Below are 20,349 nucleotides of genomic sequence, written 5' to 3'. Positions count from 1 at the left end.
GCAAGGAAACAGTAAAGAACACTGCATACACACACCTCAATAAATAATTGCTCCACACTGCACTACATACTCCTATTGAAGCTACGGAATTGCAATTATGGCTCAACAAGCAGCACTGGTTAAATCCAGACAATGGAGGATAACCAGTAAAAAAAATTTCCCAGACACACAGATGCAGCAACACAACCCTCTAGATCATGCTCAGGCACTAAATGAGTAGCCAACCACTACAGTTCAACATGTACCAAAGTGAGAGTCTTTCACTATGACATTGACTTAACAAACTAGCAGAAGCTAAGCTCCATTATGAATTATAACATAAATATGGCTTTCTGTTTCACTTTAACTTAAATAGTAAATGTAGTGCCTTAATGGAGCAAAAACTAAATAACTTTAATAACAACATGAGGGTAAATACAGATATAATCACCATTTTATTCTGAAATCGTTTTTTTAAAAAGACAAACTTTAAAAACTACTTACTCTCAAACAAATTATAACACAAAAGCAGTACGAATTACAACTATTTTAGACTGGGCAGGGCCTCAAGCCCACCAGGCCCATCTATGCATATTTTGAAAAGCAACTAGCATGGAACAATCTCTTCCTGTCAATTAACAAAGAAAACCATTATCTTAGCAGAAGTTGCCTGTAGTATGTTTTAGACATACTATTTACTTTTGCATTTTTGAATTGCTGTTGAAAAAACTGTTTATGCCTCCAACAAAAGAAAAAAAAGGACCCAACCCTGTCTCTTAAGAATATTCAGCTGAAGGACAAGTCTTAAGTGTGCTTCTAGTACAGGTACTGGACAAACACAGTGCAGCATTAGAATTAGCCCTTCATACTCACCTGTTGAACACACTAGGAGTTGGGCTGTGATCACGCTCTCGCTCCCTTTCGCGAGTACGCTCTCGTTCCCTGTCACGATCACGGTCCCTTTCTCGATCTCGATCTCTCTCCCTTTCTCGATCTTTATCTCTTCTTGAGTAATAATCCCACTGTTTGCTTGTATCCATGAGACTTGACCATGATGGGGCAGAACCTGTAAGGTGCGGAAAGGTGACTAAAGAAAAAAATGCTAGCATTAGAAAGCAAAAAAGCTAGAAACATTTGAAAAGTGTAGCTTGAATCACACTTGAAATAAATGAAATCCCATTTTACAAGATCTGTGGAAACCTAAAGCGCAACGTGAATAATGCTTGGTACTTTGTCTGTACATTACTTTCCAGTTGTTAAGTCTGAAGTTAGTTTCAAGTAAATCAGGTAGTCTAAATAATGAAATTTCAAGAATCAAATATTTATTTAGCAGTATTTCTACTGACAGTGATAAATACAAATGTATTAACAAAACAATCAGTTGCAGTTCATTATTTTATATTTCATTTACAAGATGAATTCTTATACTAGTTTTTGCTTGTAGTTTTAATCTTTTAAAAACGATCTCTATTTCTTTAAATACTGTTATTCCAGAAACTAAGGCCCCATTCACACTACACCAGTCTGGAAACAGGTTTAAAGTGGGGGGAGCATTCATACTTGTGACAAATGTCTCCGATGCAATTTGTGGGAGGGGCACAAAACCCACTTAAACTGGTGCTTTTCAATCTTAGGCATTTACAGTTTCTTTTCAAAAGCACCTGTTTCTTTGAGGGAGCTGCCAATGGGAACACGCTACTAATCCCATTCGGAGCATCCTCCTTGGTCCTCCCTCCTCTTCCTCTCCCTTGCTGCTGCTGCATCCTCCAACACCCTCATTCATCCTCGTTCCTCTTCCTCCTTCTATCATTCTATGATTCCCCTGATGCTGCTGCGTCTTCCAATGTACTCTTTCGTCCTCCCTCCTCTTCCTCCTCCCTCTTCTTCCTGTCCACTGCTGCTGCCACATTTTCCAACATCCTTCTTTGTCCTCCTAAGTCGAACCTGAGCCCCTGGCAAGTATTCAACTCACAGCATTATGGTTTGTGAGTGAGTGGCTGCAGTACAGCCATTTAACCATTGTGCCATCAGATAAGGAGCTACAGCTTGCCAGCCCATCTTCCCAGGGATATAAATTTCTGAATATCAGAAATTTATAATTTTCAGTCTGCAATCCTTATACCACCGAAAGCCTTGTTCATCTACTGGAGTACTGCAGACGTTCACAACAGCCGACACTGTAAGGGACAAGGAGGGGAGCAAGTATAAAGTATACTATAAGTAGAGTGTTTAAAAGGGTGGAGCAGAGAAGAAAGAAAAACAACAACACAAAAATGGTGTAAAAACAACAGATCAAAAAGACAAATGGGTGGGGGGGGAGACTGTTCCTGTTCTCCAGTCATAATCCATCATTCAAACCACTACACCACACTGGCTTTTACAAAGGACTAAATCCAATAAACCTGAAAAGGAGAGTACTGTAGTGCAACATCTTATCATGGGACTGACAACATGTTTCTATCCTTCTGAAAGAAGAACTAGATTATGCCATAAATATAAGACAACAGTGATGTATTCAAGCTTTTTACTCCAAGTCCCAAGTCAAATTTCAAGTCTTTACCATCAAGTCTCAAGTCCTTGTAAAATATAGTACTTTCAAGTCAAATCTCATGTTGAGTCTCAAGTCTGGGAGCCAACATTTAACAGAAAAAATAAGTCTGAGAGCCAACATTTAACAGAAAAAATGAGGTGGCGTGTGTTTCTCACAGGGGAACAGCAAATGCATTGAGGCAGGGGTTCAGGTTTGTTCTGAAGCCTGCCTCCACTGCCATAAGAGATGTCTCTTCTAAAGCTTCCACCTCAGTTCCCTTGCCTGATGCATTTGCTATTCCCACAGTACAATCGACCCTCCATATCCACAGATTCAACCATCTATGACTTGAGAATATTAATACACACGCACACACACACACACACACCAGAAAGGAAATCTTACAGATTTTTGTATCTACAGGGAGTCCTGAAACCAAATCCCAGAAGATACCAAGGCCCCACTGTATTAATTGCACTTCTATGATTCTAAAATAGCTCCCTCTCTTCTGCCCTCACTTCTCCATATCTTCAATCTCTCTCTCTCTACAGGCTCCTTCCCTTCAGACTTTAAACATGCTCTCATTTCCCCAATTCTGAAAAAACCTTCTCTTGACCCCTTCTCTCTGTCTAGCTATTGTCTGATTTCTCTTCTTCCCTTTCTTTCTAAGGTTTTGGAATGGGTTGTTTATTCTTGCTGTCTTGAGTTTCTTGAAGCCAACTCCATTCTCGATCTCTTTCAGTCTGGTTTCCGCCCACGGCATTCTACAGAGACAGCTCTCACTAAGATCTCAAATGACCTTTTACGGGCCAAAGCTAATGGCCTTTACTCTGTTCTCATCCTTCTTGATTTGTCTGCAGCCTTTGACACCGTTGATCACTGTCTCCTAATTGACATACTCTCTGACCTTGGGTTCTCAGACTCTGTTCTTGACTGGTTTAGATCTTACTTGTCTGGCAGATCTTTTGCAGTGGTCAAAGGCGGTCAGACTTCATCTCCTGTTCCCTTATCTGTTGGAGTGCCCCAGAGCTCTGTTCTGGGTCCCCTTCTGTTTTCTCTCTACACACTGTCCTTAGGTAAACTCATTAGCTCTTTTGGTTTTTCCTACCATCTGTATGCCGATGACACTCAGTTGTATCTTTCCACCCCTGACCTTTCTCCAAGGCTTGAACAGCAAGTTTCGTCTTGTCTCACAGCTGTCTCGCAGTGGATGCGCCATCAGCGTTTGAAGCTCAACATGTCCAAGATGGAGCTTCTTGTCTTTCCTCCTAAGTCCACCCTTCAACACTCCTTTTCTGTCTCTGTGGACAACATTTCTATTCAACCAGTCCAGCAAGCCCGCAGTCTTGGTTTTATCTTTGATTCTTCTCTGTCGTGCATCTCTCAGATCCAGACCACAGCCAAGGCTTGTAGATTCTTTTTGTACAATATTGCCAAAATCCGACCATATCTTTCCACCTCTACTGCCAAGATTCTGGTCCATGCCCTAGTGGTCTCACGACTTGATTACTGTAACGTCCTCCTGGCTGAGCTTCCTCTTTCTCACCTCCATCCTTTAATTTCTGTCCAGCATTCAGCTGCTCACATTATCACATCCGCCCACCGCTCTGACCACATCTCTCCTGTGTTGGCATCCCTTCACTGGCTCCCTCTCCCTTTCCACATTCAGTACAAGTTCCTGCTGCCGACATTTAAAGCCCTGCATGGGCTGGCCCCTCCTTACTTATCAGACCTTATTTATCCTCACCTTCCCACTAGGGCCCTCCGTTCTGGTAGTCAAGGTCTGCTGTCCCAGACCAGGATTTCCTCTGCCCCATCTCAGATTCACCCCTTTTCACTCGCTGCCCCTCACTCCTGGAACCTTCTTCCCCCGCGAGCAAGAGCCATCACTTCTTTAACCAGCTTCAAAACGGAGTTGAAGACCATCTTGTTCAGAGAAGCTTTCCCAGGCACTGCATAATTGTCACTTGCTATTTGATATTCTTTTGTTGCCTGTTTTATTGAATCAATTCCTGTATTGCTATGTATTTTATATGTATTATCCTACTAGAGAGGCAGGCTAGCTCCATCAGGCCTCCCTGGAAGAAGATTAACCATCCATTAAGAAGCCAAGCCCGCCCTCCAGTCCATCTGCCTTGGTCCAGGCCTTGGAGGTAGAGAAGAACTGCTGGCCCTCATCCCCTTCCCCACCACCACACCCTTCTCCTTTTGTATCATGTCTTTTTAGATTGTAAGCCTGAGGGCAGGGAACTGTCTAATTATAAAGATTGTATGTACAGTGCTGTGTAAATTTACAGCGCTTTATAAATAAAGGTTAATAATAATAATAATAATAATAAATAGTGGCTGTAATACTGGATTGCAGTTAATATTAATATCTTCTGTTCTCTGTAAACAACTAATAAACAAATGTGTGATTAGGAGAGTTTGCAAGTGTCCCTATTTAAAACCAACCAATACAAAAGGGAAGGGTCCCAACTACAACTTTATATGAGTTCTCATTTAAACCCATCTCCAGCAAGAACATAATAGCAAAAACTGTTGGTAGGGAAACCATTTTTACGTTCACATTGTTTGAACAACACCTCAAAAGAAAATCTGTGGTATGCACATCTGAAACAGCACTCGCAACGTGATTTAAAATGTCAATTTTATGCTTTCTTCACAAATATCCTTTTGAATAATTTCTGTGGATGACCTATTCTGAATCAATGACATCCATATGTACACTTCCAGTGGGATTGTTACAGAAACTTCTGCACTGAAAGAAAGCAAAATATTGCAACCAGCCCCTGTGTGTGCCTCATATTACAATCAAGATAGCAAGGAGAACTACATCACTTTCTAGTAGACTCACTGAACAACACTCACAGATTTTGGAGAAAGCCTTTCCAGACTGCTTTTAATTGAAGAAAGACTGAACATAATGTGTTGTTTGAGGACAGAAAGAACAAATAAGGAAGACCTCCTGAAACAGGCAAGACTGGGAAGACAGAATACTTGTGCTCACACATATTAATCAAGACATCTGCTTCCTATTAATAGAGTCATTTTGATCATCATCTGCTTTTTGTTATGTGAAGCAAAACTCTGGTTTGTTCATTCACAACCACATACCCACCCATTTTACTGTAGACTCACTCTTGCTGTTTGGACACCACACCCCCAGCATACTTTTAATCTTTTTATGAGATGGAGAAAGGACAAAATGGGCACTAAGCTAAGGTAACACAAGTATACACCAATTGAAAAGGAATGCTGCCAGTAAAAAACAAATTTAAGACAAAGGTCTCCACATTTGGAATTAATCGTTGCTTGTCCGCTTCTGAAGGACAAATAAAAAGCAGACTAAAATATGTTTGGTTGAGTATACTTTTTTTCTTTCCCTCCCAATTACTACAAAACTTAACTACAAAATTCAACTGAAAAAAAGGGAAGGTAGAATCAAACTGCATTTCAAATTGTTTTTGTGCACCATGGTCCATGAACTATTTATTTGCTTACCAGAAAGCTGCCAACAATTTATTTTCGAACAATGAGTAACTCTTACACAGTACTTTTCCTGGACAAGAAAACAACACTTCATATTAAAACAAAAGTTTGTTGCAGTCAAAGACCAGCAATGTAAGCATAGAAAAACTATACCTATAAGACCAAAGCAAATTATTCAATAGTGATCTGAAGACACTTACCACCACCATATGGAAATGCACGAGCTGAGCGGCTATCATAACCAGAGGAATGTCCACTGTTGGAAGAAAAAAATCAGGTCTTCATATTACGAAATCCAACTTTTTTACATCCCTTTAAGTTTGGTTGTTGAAACAGGTATTTGTTACAGATCAGTCACTCCCATGATATGTTAAATCAACATGTGATACTCACTGTTAAATGGTCTAAGACATGTTAGGCTCTAAGTAAAGTTATGATATTTTCCAAGTGACATTTTGGAGTGATAGTAATCTTTATCTGCTCCCTTGTACATGCTGCGTTTTCTGATCTGGTACAATAAAGGAGGGCAATTTTATCACCTGGATCACCTTGCTACACAAGGGTTTAAACAGCTTTATTCAGCAATCTCTCTAACCCCAGACTACTGGAATATATACATATAAGGGAAAGAATGGGATCTGACTACCACAGCACAGTACCATTACCATTCCTGGAGCTGCAACATGGTGAGATTTCAGCTTCTTCTTCAGGGAGTAGGCTCTCTGCCTGACAGACAGTCTTAATTATCAAAGATTATACAAAAGTAGGAAAGGTTCTTCCCCAAAGATTTTCAATGTAAGGCTGCAGGGACAGCAATGGGGCTGTGTGGGAGACAGAGGACAAATGGACTATTTCTAGTGCCCTTTTCATGCTGTGGTAATTGAGAAGGAGGGAGGGTGCAAATATACAAATGATTCATGAACAAGGTAAATCTGGCTTACTTCAAGATAGATAAAAATGCTTATTTCACTGTTCTTAATTTCTCTGCAACACTTGTGGGGAATAAACCAGCTTTGTAAATTGCTTATTTTGCTAACTAGTGATGGCAAGTAATGAGTAGCTATGCCTGCACAGGAGACTACATGGGCTATTTTGCTCCATAGTGCCTTTAAATCAGAAGTTAGAATCACATGGTCTTCAAGGGTTACAACTCCCACTATTGGATAACAACACCTGGAGGTCCACAAGATGACCACCTCTGCTTTAAACCATCTTGTTTAAAACATATCGGTCTAATAACAATTAAATTCACACATATTTATTTGCCACAACAAAGTGAATTAATCTGATTTAGACTGTGATTGTGAAGAACAATAAGGAGAAAAGTCAGGACAGGCAGCATGTTCATGCATGGTATCTGATGGCTTCCAGTTCAAGCAGGAGTAATTCAACTAACAAAAAAGCCTTTTGTGCAGATGTGTACTGTGACACCTGAACAGAGTGACCCGACTTGTTCCCTTTCCTAAAAGCCAGAGAAATAACACATGGTATATTTTGGGTTATTTTACCCCCTTGTCAGAAGATGAGACAAAGCAAATTGTCACATTTTGGATTTAATACAGCACATAGTATCTCTGAGAAGAGGAATGGCAGGAATCCTGGACATGAACACTTCTGCTAGGTGAATATATGCTGTGTCTAACTTCTAGCCTATTAATCCTTGTATATTTCTAACCCTACCTCCTCTTTCACTTAAAATGGTAAAATACAGCTAGAAAAACAGCTGGTCACTATCTTTTCTAGCACTTCTGCCCATCAATCAAATAACAATTTCACTGCTAGGATGGAAAGAAAACACACAGTTATCTAGTTTGACCACCTCTGTGCTCTCCCAACACCTTCTTTTACTCCATCCAGTTCTGCAACTTCTCTCTCCTAGCCCATGCAATGGCAAGAATAAGCTTTCTTCTCAACTTCTAGTCAGAGATTATTGGTATGGGCAAAGCAGGAGATACAACTACAGTAGGTCTATAGTTTTTTGTGTGTGTTTTTGGGGTTATGTGGCCATGTTCTGGAAGAATTCAATCCTGAGCATGGCCACATATCCTGAAAAACCCGCAAAAAACTATGGATGCCAGCCGTGAAAGCCTTCGACTTCACAAGTAGGTCTGTTTACAGACCCAATTTTGCTCCAAGTTCAAAGAAGTGATCATCTTGCCTGAGATGTAAGAAAGTTATACTTACTTGATACACTCATCTTTCCTTTTCTGCCCATTGGCATGTATGGGATGCAATACATCAGAAATGCAGTGAAGAGATATACAGCTTTCCTCATATACATAAATGGCTAGGAAACGTAAACACCCAGAAGGAGTGTTCTAGGTCACAAATACTGTTCTTTTAGATGTCACTTTGGTACAACTTGGTTAAGGAAGGAAGGAATATTCATTCTTTTGAAAAATGTTTGAAAAAATGTTTTTCAAGTGTTGAAAAACCTTGATGAGAAGAATCATGGACTCGCGAAGAATCTTGGCAGTTCAAGATTTATTCTATACAAAATTTGCATGTGATTGTTTTGTGCAGAAAACAGCATTTTCTGCATAGAAAATTGCTGTTTTCTGCACAAAACAACCACATGCAAACTTTACACAAAATAAGTCTCAAATTGCAAATAGTCTTTGAAAGCTGTATAGTTTTCAGACTTTCTCACAACAGGAAGAACATTATTGAAATTATTTGTTTGCTATGTTTAAGAAGATACTTTTTAGAATTTCATCACAAGCCTAGGGGTGAAACAGATCACCCCTTTGTGCCGCTGTCTGGGCAGCTTCAAAGCTTGGCATTTTGACGCCGCACACTCTGAAACTGCCCAGAACCCAGCTTCTAACTGCCCAGCTGCCCTCATGTGGGCCGGCTTCCAGGTGACTTGGAGGCATAGCAGTTATACACTGCTAGCCCACAACATGCCGGGAAGCCACTGCAGGGCCGGGGAAGAGCCGCTACAGGTGGTTTTTCCAGTTGAAAAATGAGCAGTTCGAAACTGCTCCTTTTTTGGCTGGCACCACAGCTGATTGGGGCTGCTGCATGCAGCTGCCATGGCCCCAATCTTTCTTTGGGTGAAGCGGCGTCATACCGCCCCACCTGAGCCTTCTTTTTTGGCCCCTAGCAAATTTCTCTTTTACTGCATATAACATCTGAAGAAGTCTTTTAGAAGAGAAGGAGACACTGTGTCAAGAAGTTGGTTTAGATCATCATTGCAAATTAGTTGGTAGAAGGTACAAGGAGAAACTCTAGTATACATGTGAAAGCTGAGATATGTATCTGAAAAAGTTGTCAAGAACACTTTCTGAAGCCATAGGAGTTTCTTTCTTTCCTTTTATTTTTACTATTAAATATAGTGAATTCAGAGATGATAGACAATTGCAATTTTAAAAAGATGAGAGGCTTAAAACAACTAGAAGTAAGATTTTAAGAGGAGCAAAATAACTGATGTACATTTATGTACTATTAGATTATTTTACAAACAAGAATTTACCTTTCTATTGTTGGTATGAGAGAAGGCGGTGGTCCTCCAGGTGGGGGAGGAAAGCCTGAAATTAAGAAATCAATAAGTTGGTTTAGATCAACATTGCAATTTAATTTCCAAAGACAATACATGCATAAGTGTATTCTGTGTCCAAAGTAATAGCCAAGCCTAGGCAACAACGAATCCCAAGTGTGACATACTGTGCTCAAAAATCAGACTATTCCTGCAACACATCAATTCAATTCTCAGAGTTAATATATTTATGTGATGGCATTCTTGAATTACTTATAGTACCTTTACATATGGGCAGTAAAATACCACTCTGAATATTAATGATTTTCCCCAAGAAACCTGAGTGTGTTGTTCTTGAAAAAGATGTAAGTGTCAGACTGTCCCTTAAACCAAAAAAGGAAATAACATTATGTTTCATATTACTTCAAAATACTTTTAGAACAAATAAATATACCTGGAGGTGGCACAGTTATTGGTATACCTAAAAATAAAAAAGATGCATAATCACTTCAGTAATGGGCTTATATTGTTACTTTCATCTCCACATTTTCAGAATAGGCTTCATGGCACACATGCCAATAACATATTTTAAAACAGTCAATAAGAGCTGGCAGTAAACCAATTTTGGCTAGTATTACTCCACAGTGACTTTGATTCAGTGATGTTTTAATGGAAGCACAAGCAGCAGGAATTCATGCCAACCACAATTTGGCATTTGTATCCACAAATCCTTGAAAATTGGGGGTGGGGGGGGTCACAGCATGCACCCAAGATGATGTGTATGCACCTGAAAAGATTCTCTGGAGTGGATTCACAGCTTAAAAATTATGATAAATTTGGAATCTTCATACCAAATATTGTTTTCAAAAATTCACTTATTTTCACTGAACTACAATTCTTCATCTGAAACATAAAACTAAACACACTGTCGAAAAATAACTCTATAAATTAAATGCAGTGACATATAAAACAATACGCAATTCAAAGAACACCAAAAATTAGTTCCCATTTTTTCTGTACATGTCTTTTGATATGCATGCACAATCCAATGCAAAAACCCACCTGTGCCTTTATATCCTCAATGTTAACATACAAGACAGCAAATTAAAAAATGTAAAATGACAGGTTAATGTTAACTGGGTCATACAGATATATATACAAAAATCACTTAACAGACAGCAATAATAACCTTCAGATTTTGTAATAAAGATGCATGACATATAATATTAACTCTGACCACTGCACAAAAATCAATTTCAGTCATTAGATATGAATTAAAAAGAGAGAACTACAGTCTAGTCCAGTCAGAAAAGGCTGCAGGTAGGTTATATAGAGACACACTTTTGTTCTTCACAAGCTACAAATGTACACAAAACAAGAGACAACACGTAATAATCAATTATAAAGAGTATAATTCCAAATGCAGGCTTGCAAACATTTACTAAGTTTTGTTGGAAAATATATTAGCAAACTGACACAAAATTAAGAAGTATATTAGAAAAGAGTGTCAAGAAAAAAAACAAGTTTTTAAAGTACTTCGGCAACATGCCAGTGTGTGTATAAAAACAACATGTTAAATAGCAACATTCAAAAGAAGAATGAAGCAGTCATCCTCCCTTGAAATATGGAAACAACATGAATACTGAACATTACTAACTAGAAACTTTACAAAGACATTCAGTCACAGTGTCAATAATCTGAAATGCTTTTATATTTCTAACTTTTTAGCAGTTGCAACTTACAGAGTACCGTATTCCTTTATAAGTGTGATTTAGTCATTCTATCATGCAGACACACAGCATGAAAAACCTTGAAGAGCTGTCATTTTATCCACTTTGCTTTTCAAATGTTGTCTCTTGTTCTCTCTTTATATTTTATTTGTAGCTATGAAGGACAGCTCACCTCCAATATGATCCAGTATTATTACTTTTCTAAAAACTAAAATCCAATTGTTAGTTCCAACAAGATCAGAACCATTGAACATCCAGGATTTACTTAAGTGTTGATTGATCATTTAGCAATTGACTCAATTGTTCTATATACATGGGCCTAACAGTTGGATTTAGTCCTCTGAAAGCATTCAACTGGGTCCCTCTCTTTTTTCTAAATGTATCAAGTGTTGTCAGCTATGATGAATAACATGATGGGTTGTCTCTTCTTTTACTTATGAAAATGGGGATGACAGTATTAGACCACATTTATACAGTGGACCTTTAGTACCTGCAAAGATTTGTCTCCAGGATTCCCTGTGGATACCAAAATCCATGGGTACTCACATCCCATTATATACAATAGGGCAATAAAATGGTGCCCCTTATATAAAATGGCAAAATCAAATTTTATTTTTGGGGGCTTTTTTGGGGGGGGGGTAGTATTTTCAAGCCATTCATGATTGAATCCAGGAATACTGAGAGCCAACTGTAATTACAGCCTATCAACTGTCACACGTCGTGAAGTAAAGGTGTTAATATTGTCATACTGGAGTGACAACACAAGTATATTCAGCCAGTTTCCCAAGTCACTATAGAAGATTCAATAAAATTTAATCCATAATTCCTGAAACATTTAAGACTTGCCATATTTCTAACAGCCAGCTACACTGAGTTATTGCAGTAGCAATCATACAGATTTCTAGGATTATGTTTCCAAACAATGACGCTTCTTTTTGTCTCAAAAGGTATTTGCATCGCAAGCAGTTAAGTGAACACAGTAGAAGAGACCAGGACTTCAAAGCAAGATCCTTTTTCAAAGGATCTTCTGAAGGATGTTTTATATTTGAATGCTTAAAACTTTTTGGCCAGTAGTTCCAGTTAATATTAGGTAACGAGAAACTAACAAGAAACTTCCCCCTATTCTAAATCAAGGACGAATGAGAAGAATCTATTTTTGTAAAACCTTTGAAGATAGAATGCTGGCAGCAGCACAATTAAAACAAGCCCGAAGGAGCCAAAGCCACTGCTCTTAATGGTTATTTCCAAATGCACTGAAAATACAAGAGATAGCAAAGGAAATATACTGGACAGGCTCATGTCATAAACCTGTGTAAATGTTACCATTCTTCTTTTGCTTTCACCAATGTGTTTGACTGAATTATAACACATGCACATTTCATTTAACTTTGAACTTCAACAGATGAAAGCTTCTGTGAAAACTTAACCATATGTTTTTAACAATACCTCTCACTAAAGTGGCTTGGGATAGTGGAAGGAAGCTGTGGAACTGTGCCATCATCCCCTTCCATTATGGAATAGTTCTACTCAACATAATGGAGAGGCAGTTTCTTCTCTCAAGACTTGGAATGAGTGTGTGGAGCAGTTTTTAGTAAAACCAATTAAAGCAGAAATTCTTAACCAGGGATTCCTAGTGGCTCCATGCAGGGGCCCCTTCAAGGGCTCAAGAACTGGGTGCAAAAAAACAGTAATTATTTTTTCTTTTGTGTCCTTCCTGTTATTTACATTTTTATTTTCATCATGAACTTTATGGGAATATCTTTTCAGGCATCCATTGTTATGTTTCATTCCTGACTAGTCTATGTGAAAGAAATCATTGCTAAGGCAGGAAAACAAATTGTATGCAAAATTTTGCGTGTACTTCTATGTCTGTTTTTTGGGACTGGGGATCCACAGCTTTCATCAAATTCTCAAAGGGGCCTATGACACCAAAGAGATTTAGAACCCCTGAATTAAACAAACAGACTGCTTTAATGTGTTTTTTGTACAAGCCCACCAAACAGCAGAGTGCAACAGCCTCATAACGGTGCAGCCAAGGGACTTGCCACCTAGGCAAGCTACAAAGCCAAGGTGAGAAGTGATATTTGTTGGACCATTTTCTCTGAACTGAAGCTTTTAGTTGTTGGATTGGGGTGGGCAAAGTTTAGCACAAATCTCTCTGGGGTGCCTTCAGGTCCTCTACAATCCCAAGACTGTTCGTTTCTTCTTGCCCAAAAAAAGGTCTCCTGTACGAGCAATTCAATTAAAAATACCATTTTTTTTCAAATTCAGAAGTGGACTTCTAGCCACTTCTAATTGTGTTTCTTGTTTCTTTTGACTGTCCATGTGGTACACACAGAGGATTAAGGGAACAGAAATCAGCCTCCAAGAGTCACTGAAATTCCCCCCTCACCTTTTAAATTAGGCTAGTTTTTAATCTTGTTTCCTAAATGAATTAACACACTTACCTTATGATTACTTAATAGACTTATTTCTATTCAAAGCATTGAATTGAGAGCTCTCAACTACCCCTGATACAAGCTAGCTTTAGAAGTTTATGAAAATGCAACTGCACAGACACAAAATGACCCATTTGAGTAATAGGCTGCATCTGCACTGCAGAAATAATGCACTCTGACACTGCATTAACTTCATGGCTCAATGCTTTGGAACCCTGGGACCTGTAGTTTGTTGCCACACCAGAGCTCTCTGACAGAGAAGGCTAAATATCTCACAGAATTATAAATCCCAGAATCCCACATCACTGAGCCATGGCAGACAAAGTGGTCTCAAACTGCATGATTTCTGTAGTGCAGATGCAGCCACAGAGAACATGAGGAAGAATTAGCTTTTTGTTTTTAAAGTAGAATCAAATTAGGAGCGATGAAATTAACTACTTATAAAACATATATTTTGTTTTTGCTGCTCTGTCACACACCAGTAGGAAAGTTATATCACATAGGGATATGCAGGCCTTCTCCGCAGTGGTGCCCAATTTATGTATGGTCTTCCCCCTTTGGAGGCTCAGTTGGCATCAACTCTGGTTTCTTTTAGGCAGCAAATTAAAATATAGCTTTTTATTCAAACCTTTGAGAATTAATGTAGTAATTTACAGAATATCAAAAATGCAATTTCATGTTGGGACAAAACCACTAAAATAAAATCACCACAAAAGTAAGGTATTATTCCCCCCATTTTTTACCTGGCGGAGGAATCAGAGGGGGAGCAGTACTGACAGATGGTGGTGGTGGAAGAAAAGGAGGTGGTGGAAGATGAGTAGGAGGAGCTCCTGGAGGAAAAAATGGAGGGGGCTTGGAAAAATTGCTGTCCACATCAGTATTGGAGCGTTCAGAAAGAACCTACAAAACAGAACCAGTGATAATTGTGTGTTTTAGAAAAGTAAGAATAATGCATTTTCCCTTATGAAATAAAAAGTAAAGGCTTTTTAAACCTAAGAAATGTAAACATTTATCTTCTAACATTAAATGTTAAAGCATAATTTCTTGGCCTAATTTAAGCGAAGTACATCAGTATAACATGACACCAATGATTATGTGCTTATTTGTGACACTTTGCTTGTTGTCAATAATAAGTAGTGTCCAAGTGTAGATTTTGTTTTTCTGTCAATGACTAGCATGATTAGAAAATTCATACCCACTTCTATTTCTAAGAACTTTTCCTTAGCCTTATTTAGTCCCCCGGACAAGCAGTTCTCTTCCTAGGCAAGAGGGAGGGTTAACTGTTTTTTGAGACGTAGCCTACTGGTAATACTCTCTATGTTATCTGTGTGGAGCTTGGCTGCCTTTTCAAACCCTGAAGATACTTTCGAAGCGCCACTGGCTTCTTCATCAGGCAAGACGTTACATACCAAACAGGAGAAAAAATAGAGATGTTAGTAAGATGCCTGCATTTTGTTGTTTCCTTAGTTAAGATGGTATGGGGAGGGTATCTTTAGCAGGCTGGCCCCTCCTCCTCTAGCCTTGCAACGATTGGGCAAAGTCCAGGAAATTTAAAATCAACTTGTCAAATTTAAAGGGAGGCAGAAAATTCAAGGTTTTTTTAAAAAAATATAAGAGGGGGAAAGGAAAGAAGGAGCTGTAAGATGTGGTGAGAACTGGAGCTGCAAACAATAAAGCACAGCAGAAAAAATATCCTATTTGAGCAGTAGGCAGGAAAAAGATTGACCTTCTAGGGCTGACCCTTCCCACATGGGGATACTGAAAGGTCTTTTGTTTTCCCTGCCAACCTGGAGTGAATGGGAGGCGCACAACCCAAGCTGTTCTGCACCTTACCTGTTGGGAAATGTGGCAGCATCTTTAAAACTAACTAGTTCTTCAGGAAGGGCTTTATATCCTCAAAACCTCATGTGAAAATAAAAAGCGCTTACCATAGACATGTGACAATAGGTCGACCTCATGTATAAAATCAAGGATAGGTTTCAGGGCGAAAATTATGGATGTTGATATGACCCATGGGTAAGTCAAAGGTAAAATTCAGGGGCATGTAACAGTGGATATAAAGGATGCAGCAAAGGAAAATGATGCCAAAGAACTTACAAAATTCCTGCAGGCATAACTGTTTGTTCTCATCCTAAAGGATGGATGGATGAGGAATAGTGGCTGTGCGATTGTGTGGGTGATTAGGTGCAGGGCAGGGTTAAGAAAAGGCACACATTTCAAAAAGGATGTAAAGGCAAAGCAAAAAAAAAATGGTGGCTAAATTACCAATTATAATAACTTTAACTTTAATGTGATAACTGTCTAGTGTTTTTAACTGAGAAAAGCTGACAAACATACACAAATGTCTTATTCAAATCTTCAAGCCTGATTCTTCTCAGAACTTTTTTGAGGGGAAACACCAAAGAACTGCCACCGCTGCTGTTTTCCCACACAGGCATTCAAAAAAGTCAGAAATGGAGAGAGTAGAGGGGGTTGGTACTCCTTTTCGTGGCTCCTGGTATGGATTAAACTCTCGCCTTTCACTACTCTATTAAGAAAAGGGGATGGCTCCTTTTTAAAAAAAAAAAATAGTTAAAATACAGTATGGTCTGTCCTCCACATCCATGGGGGTTAGAGGTGCAAGACCCTTGCGAAAGTAGGAAAATCATGAATATGTGGGAGAAAGAGGGAGGGGCATGCCCATGTGCTCCTCTCCCCCTCCTGCTTTTGCCCCGTGAGGAAGGCTGGCCAAAACACGGAGGAAGGCAGGAGGGGCACGCATGCATGCTCCTCTCCCCTCATGCTTTGGTCAGCTGAGGCAAGCAGGCCAAAGCACAGAGGGGGGAGAGGCATGAGCACACCCTTCCCAGCTGCTCCTTCCCTCCTGGGCTTTTTTTCCTGAGGAGAAATGCCTGGGATGGAGGAGCAGGAGGAGCACACATGCATTCTTCCCGGCCATGCTGCAGACAAACTCGTGAATAATCAAATCCATGAATGTTAAACCTGTGGAAGTGGAGGGCCTACTGTACTTACATTAGCCCATGGATTGGTCAACCCAGGTTTTATTGGCCAATGTTCTGAATAACATTTCTAGACTTATACATGAGTATATATAGTAGTATTAAAGGTGCTGCCACACTTCTTTTCTTTTTTCTCTTCCCCTTTCTTCCTTCTTTTTATGCTGGAAGAGACTAACATGGCTAGTTAAAGAGCGTATACTTGCTCAAACAGTAGAGCCTACGAATAAAATTGGAAAGTTCCCTCCTCACAAAAAATAAATAAATCACCAGTTGTTATGGTCATGTGCTTTGTTATTAAATCTAGTTTCAGAATGGAAACTGCAGACTCAATGAATCACTGTTAGGTGTGTATATAATGAATGGCACTTAGCAAGACATACTGGGCTGAAAAAAAGCAATGTTTGGTCTCCATTTCTTAAACTCTAAAGTCTGACTGTAATTCAGAGATGTGCCTACTGATATACACAAAACATACAGGTTCCTGATCTGTCAGGGAGCAGAAACACAGAGAAACATAACTGCATGCATATAAGCAGAAATGAAAATTAAATTTTAGCTGGAGCCCTAGGTTATAAAAAAAAAGTGTAACTGAAACCAAATTCTAAATATAACCTTATGCTAAGGTCAAAATGAATACTACTAAGCATGTAAAAAGGAAACATGAAACCTGTATGTTGCTGTCTTCATTGGCACGCCGTCTTCCTTCTACTCGACTGATTGTGATAGTCTGTCCAATTACATCTATAGTGCCAGAAAGCCTTCTGAAAAAGAAATATGTGTATTTCTGAGAAAAACAGTATACATTGGTGCTTTACACATGAACAGGAAAATAATAAGGAAGAATACTCAGAAAAATATTTTTCAATACAATACATTTAAGTATTAATGGGATTCAGAATGATTTTAATTAGGAAAAATAAAGGAAAAGGTAACAAAATTTTCCTCCAAGAGATATGTCAAACATTCTGAACTTTGGTTTTAAACATAAGTTGCCAACCTTGCAGTTCAAAAGCATGCAAATGCAAGTAGATAAATAGGTGGGAAGATAAATAGCATTTTGTGCAATCATGCTGGCCACATGATCACAGAGTAGTTTCTGACAACACTGGCTCTTCGGTTTAGCACCACCCCTTATGGTCAGACATGACTTGACAACCTTGTCAACAGGGAATACTTTTACCTTGACCCTTTTACCATATGTAAAATGTCTTCAGCTGAGAATATTAATAATATGGGGGGGGGGGGAGTGTTTAAGACCTATTCAGATCTATGATGTATTTGAGATTTTATTGAAAAGCAAAACTTGAAATGGAGGTGGTGGAGGTGGAAGTGAAAAAACCAAACCTGCTAATATTAAGTAATGAAGAAAGAACAAAGAGAATAAAAGGGTAGTTTCATATACCACCATCCCACTTTGAATGCAACAAAACTCCTTTGATTTCAAAAGCTAAGTAGGCTTAGCCTTGATTAACACCTCAATAGGAGACCACCAGATTATACTACCATCTCGAGGTAAGGTTATGGAAGAATCCTGCCTCTTACCCCACAGTCAGTCAGAGTTTAAAATACTAATCTACATGGACCAAAGGTTTTTGTTAGTTTATGGCAGCTTCCTATGTACTGATGAAACTGTTTACCCATTCTACATATAATGTATTACCATAAGCTTAACAACTAACACTGTTAAGTACCTAATTCTACTGGTGTTCCACTGGAAGAAATGGTACAGACTATATTACTGCACTACACTCTTATAGCACTGCTATTCCATTTTAACTGCTCTGGCTGCCTGCTGCATTCTGGGATTTGCAGTTTAGAATCCTTAGTCAGAGAGCTTTTAGGCCTCACTGAACTACAAGCCTCAGAATGCAACAGGAGGCAGCCAGAGTAGTAAAAGTGGGATAGCAGCACTATAAGAGTGTAGTGTGGTAATATGGAAAGAGCTGAGAGAGTCACACATTCTTTGCAGCCAGTGGAGTGCCATAAGTCACACTATCACTGCTCCCAATGTGTCTCTGAAAAGATTCAGTTTTAACTGCTGTTTACACATACTCTCATACTAGGATGCAACAAAGTTGTGCTTCATATAAAGACAGGACAAGAAGCTGAGAAGAACCATTTTTAAACGGGCAGTTATATTTCAACTGGAAATGATTTTGATGCACTGAGAGCAGAAGGCTTTCCAAATCTGTTGAAAGAAACTCCCTGAGGGAACACACAGGAGGAAAACAAACTCATGACCTTATTTGTTGGGTAGCTTCTAAACAAATGCTTACAGTTCACATCCCATGAGCTAAAGGAAGCATAGTTGAAGACACAACTCAAAATACAAAGTCCTTAAAATTTTCAACACAATTTCAAGTAAGCATGCAACAGACAAGCTAAAAGTAGCAGAAGAACACAATCATGTAAAAAAAAAAAAGGTAACCATTTTAGATGAGGGGACATCTTTATCAACTGTAAACCCTACTCTGCAGAGCAAAAAATAAGGACAGAATTGCAGCAGGCATTGCAGTGGCAGGGGGAGGCAGGTCAAGGAGGCTGATCTGGGAAGGCCTGCCGAAAGAGATCCATCTTGATTGCCTTTTTAAAGGCTTCCAAGGTGGTAAGATGACAGATCTTGTCCGGCAGGTCATTCCAGAGCCTGGGAGCGGCAGATGAAAAGCTCCTAGTCTTCTTAGGTTGTAGCAGATTCTTCCCAGAGGACCGAAGTGTGCAGAGTGCATTATATGGAAGGAGGCGCTTCTGCATGTAGTCTGGACCCAAGCCATGTAGGGCTTTAAAAGTTAAAACCAACATCTTGTATCTTGCCCGGAGAATATTCAAGCCTATAGCCACAACCACACCATTGCTGATTTTCCACAAATGTCATTCTATGTCAAGCTGGAAAAAAGCCAACATCTATATAGTGATGATTATAATTCAGGAATCCACAATTTAACTCATCATGCTAATTATAGTAGCTGATCTTCTCACGTCTGGCAAACACAACCCAGGTCTAGCATTGCTCCTGACCTGGGAAACTAGTTAAATTCCAGGGGATCAAACTGTGTATGGGCTTGGTAGGCAACACCTACCGTATGTACTCGACTTTAAGTTGACCTCGTATATAAGTCGAGGACAGGTTCTGGGGCCAAAATTACAGATTTTGATATGACCTGTGGAAAGGTTGAGGGTTAAAGCTTAGGGGCATGTAATGAAGGATGTAAAGGATGAAGCAAAGGAAAAAAATATCAAAGAAGGCTGGACAGATGAGAGTAGAAGGGGGTCAAGTGCTTCCAGGGCAGATTAAACTCTTGCCTTTCACCAGGGGATGGGTGTGTGTGTGTGTGTGTGTGTGTGTGTATGTATATAGCAATAGCAAGTACAATTCTATACCGCTTATCGGTGGACTTAAGCACTCCCTAAGCGGTTTACAAAGTGTAAGCTAATTGGCCCAACAATCTGGGTACTCATTTTAGCGACCTTGGAAGGATGCAAGCCTGAGTCAAGCTTGAGCCATTTCGTTGGTATTGAACTCACAACCTTATGGTTTGTGAGTGAGTGGCTACAGTACAGGCATTTAACCACTGTGTCACCAGGGCTCATATACTGTGTGTGTGTGGGTGTGGGTGTGGGGGGGGGGGTTAAGGTAAGGTGCTTACATAAACCCGTGGATAAGTCAACTCAGTTTTTTTGGCTTAATTTTTAAAACTAAATTTCT

The 20,349-nt window shown here is 39.3% G+C and overlaps 1 protein-coding gene across 8 annotated transcripts in view; it reads right to left on the bottom strand.

Moving 5' to 3' along the window:
- FIP1L1 (factor interacting with PAPOLA and CPSF1) overlaps positions 1 to 20,349 on the bottom strand; it is a 49,996-nt gene that overhangs the window by 7,937 nt on the left and 21,710 nt on the right. For 5 of the 8 annotated variants that reach the window (XM_089525237.1, XM_089525241.1, XM_089525234.1 and 2 more), the window contains 6 exons: positions 17,314 to 17,407; positions 14,391 to 14,547; positions 9,934 to 9,960; positions 9,477 to 9,531; positions 6,202 to 6,257; positions 853 to 1,066 (listed from right to left, as the gene is read on the bottom strand). In XM_089525237.1, the coding sequence (XP_089381363.1) occupies positions 853 to 1,066; positions 6,202 to 6,257; positions 9,477 to 9,531; positions 9,934 to 9,960; positions 14,391 to 14,547; positions 17,314 to 17,407 (603 nt within the window). The remainder of the gene's footprint in view (positions 1 to 852; positions 1,067 to 6,201; positions 6,258 to 9,476; positions 9,532 to 9,933; positions 9,961 to 14,390; positions 14,548 to 17,313; positions 17,408 to 20,349) is intronic. The other 3 variants (XM_089525236.1, XM_089525239.1, XM_089525235.1) reach the window with 2 other exon arrangements.

The sequence above is a fragment of the Sceloporus occidentalis genome, unplaced genomic scaffold (genome assembly GCF_023333645.1).
Source record: "Sceloporus occidentalis isolate IW3139 unplaced genomic scaffold, rSceOcc1.0.p SCAF_5, whole genome shotgun sequence".
Lineage (NCBI taxonomy): Eukaryota > Metazoa > Chordata > Lepidosauria > Squamata > Phrynosomatidae > Sceloporus > Sceloporus occidentalis.
The sequence above is the reverse complement of the archived record's forward strand: the minus strand, read 5'-3'. Positions and strand labels throughout refer to the sequence as shown.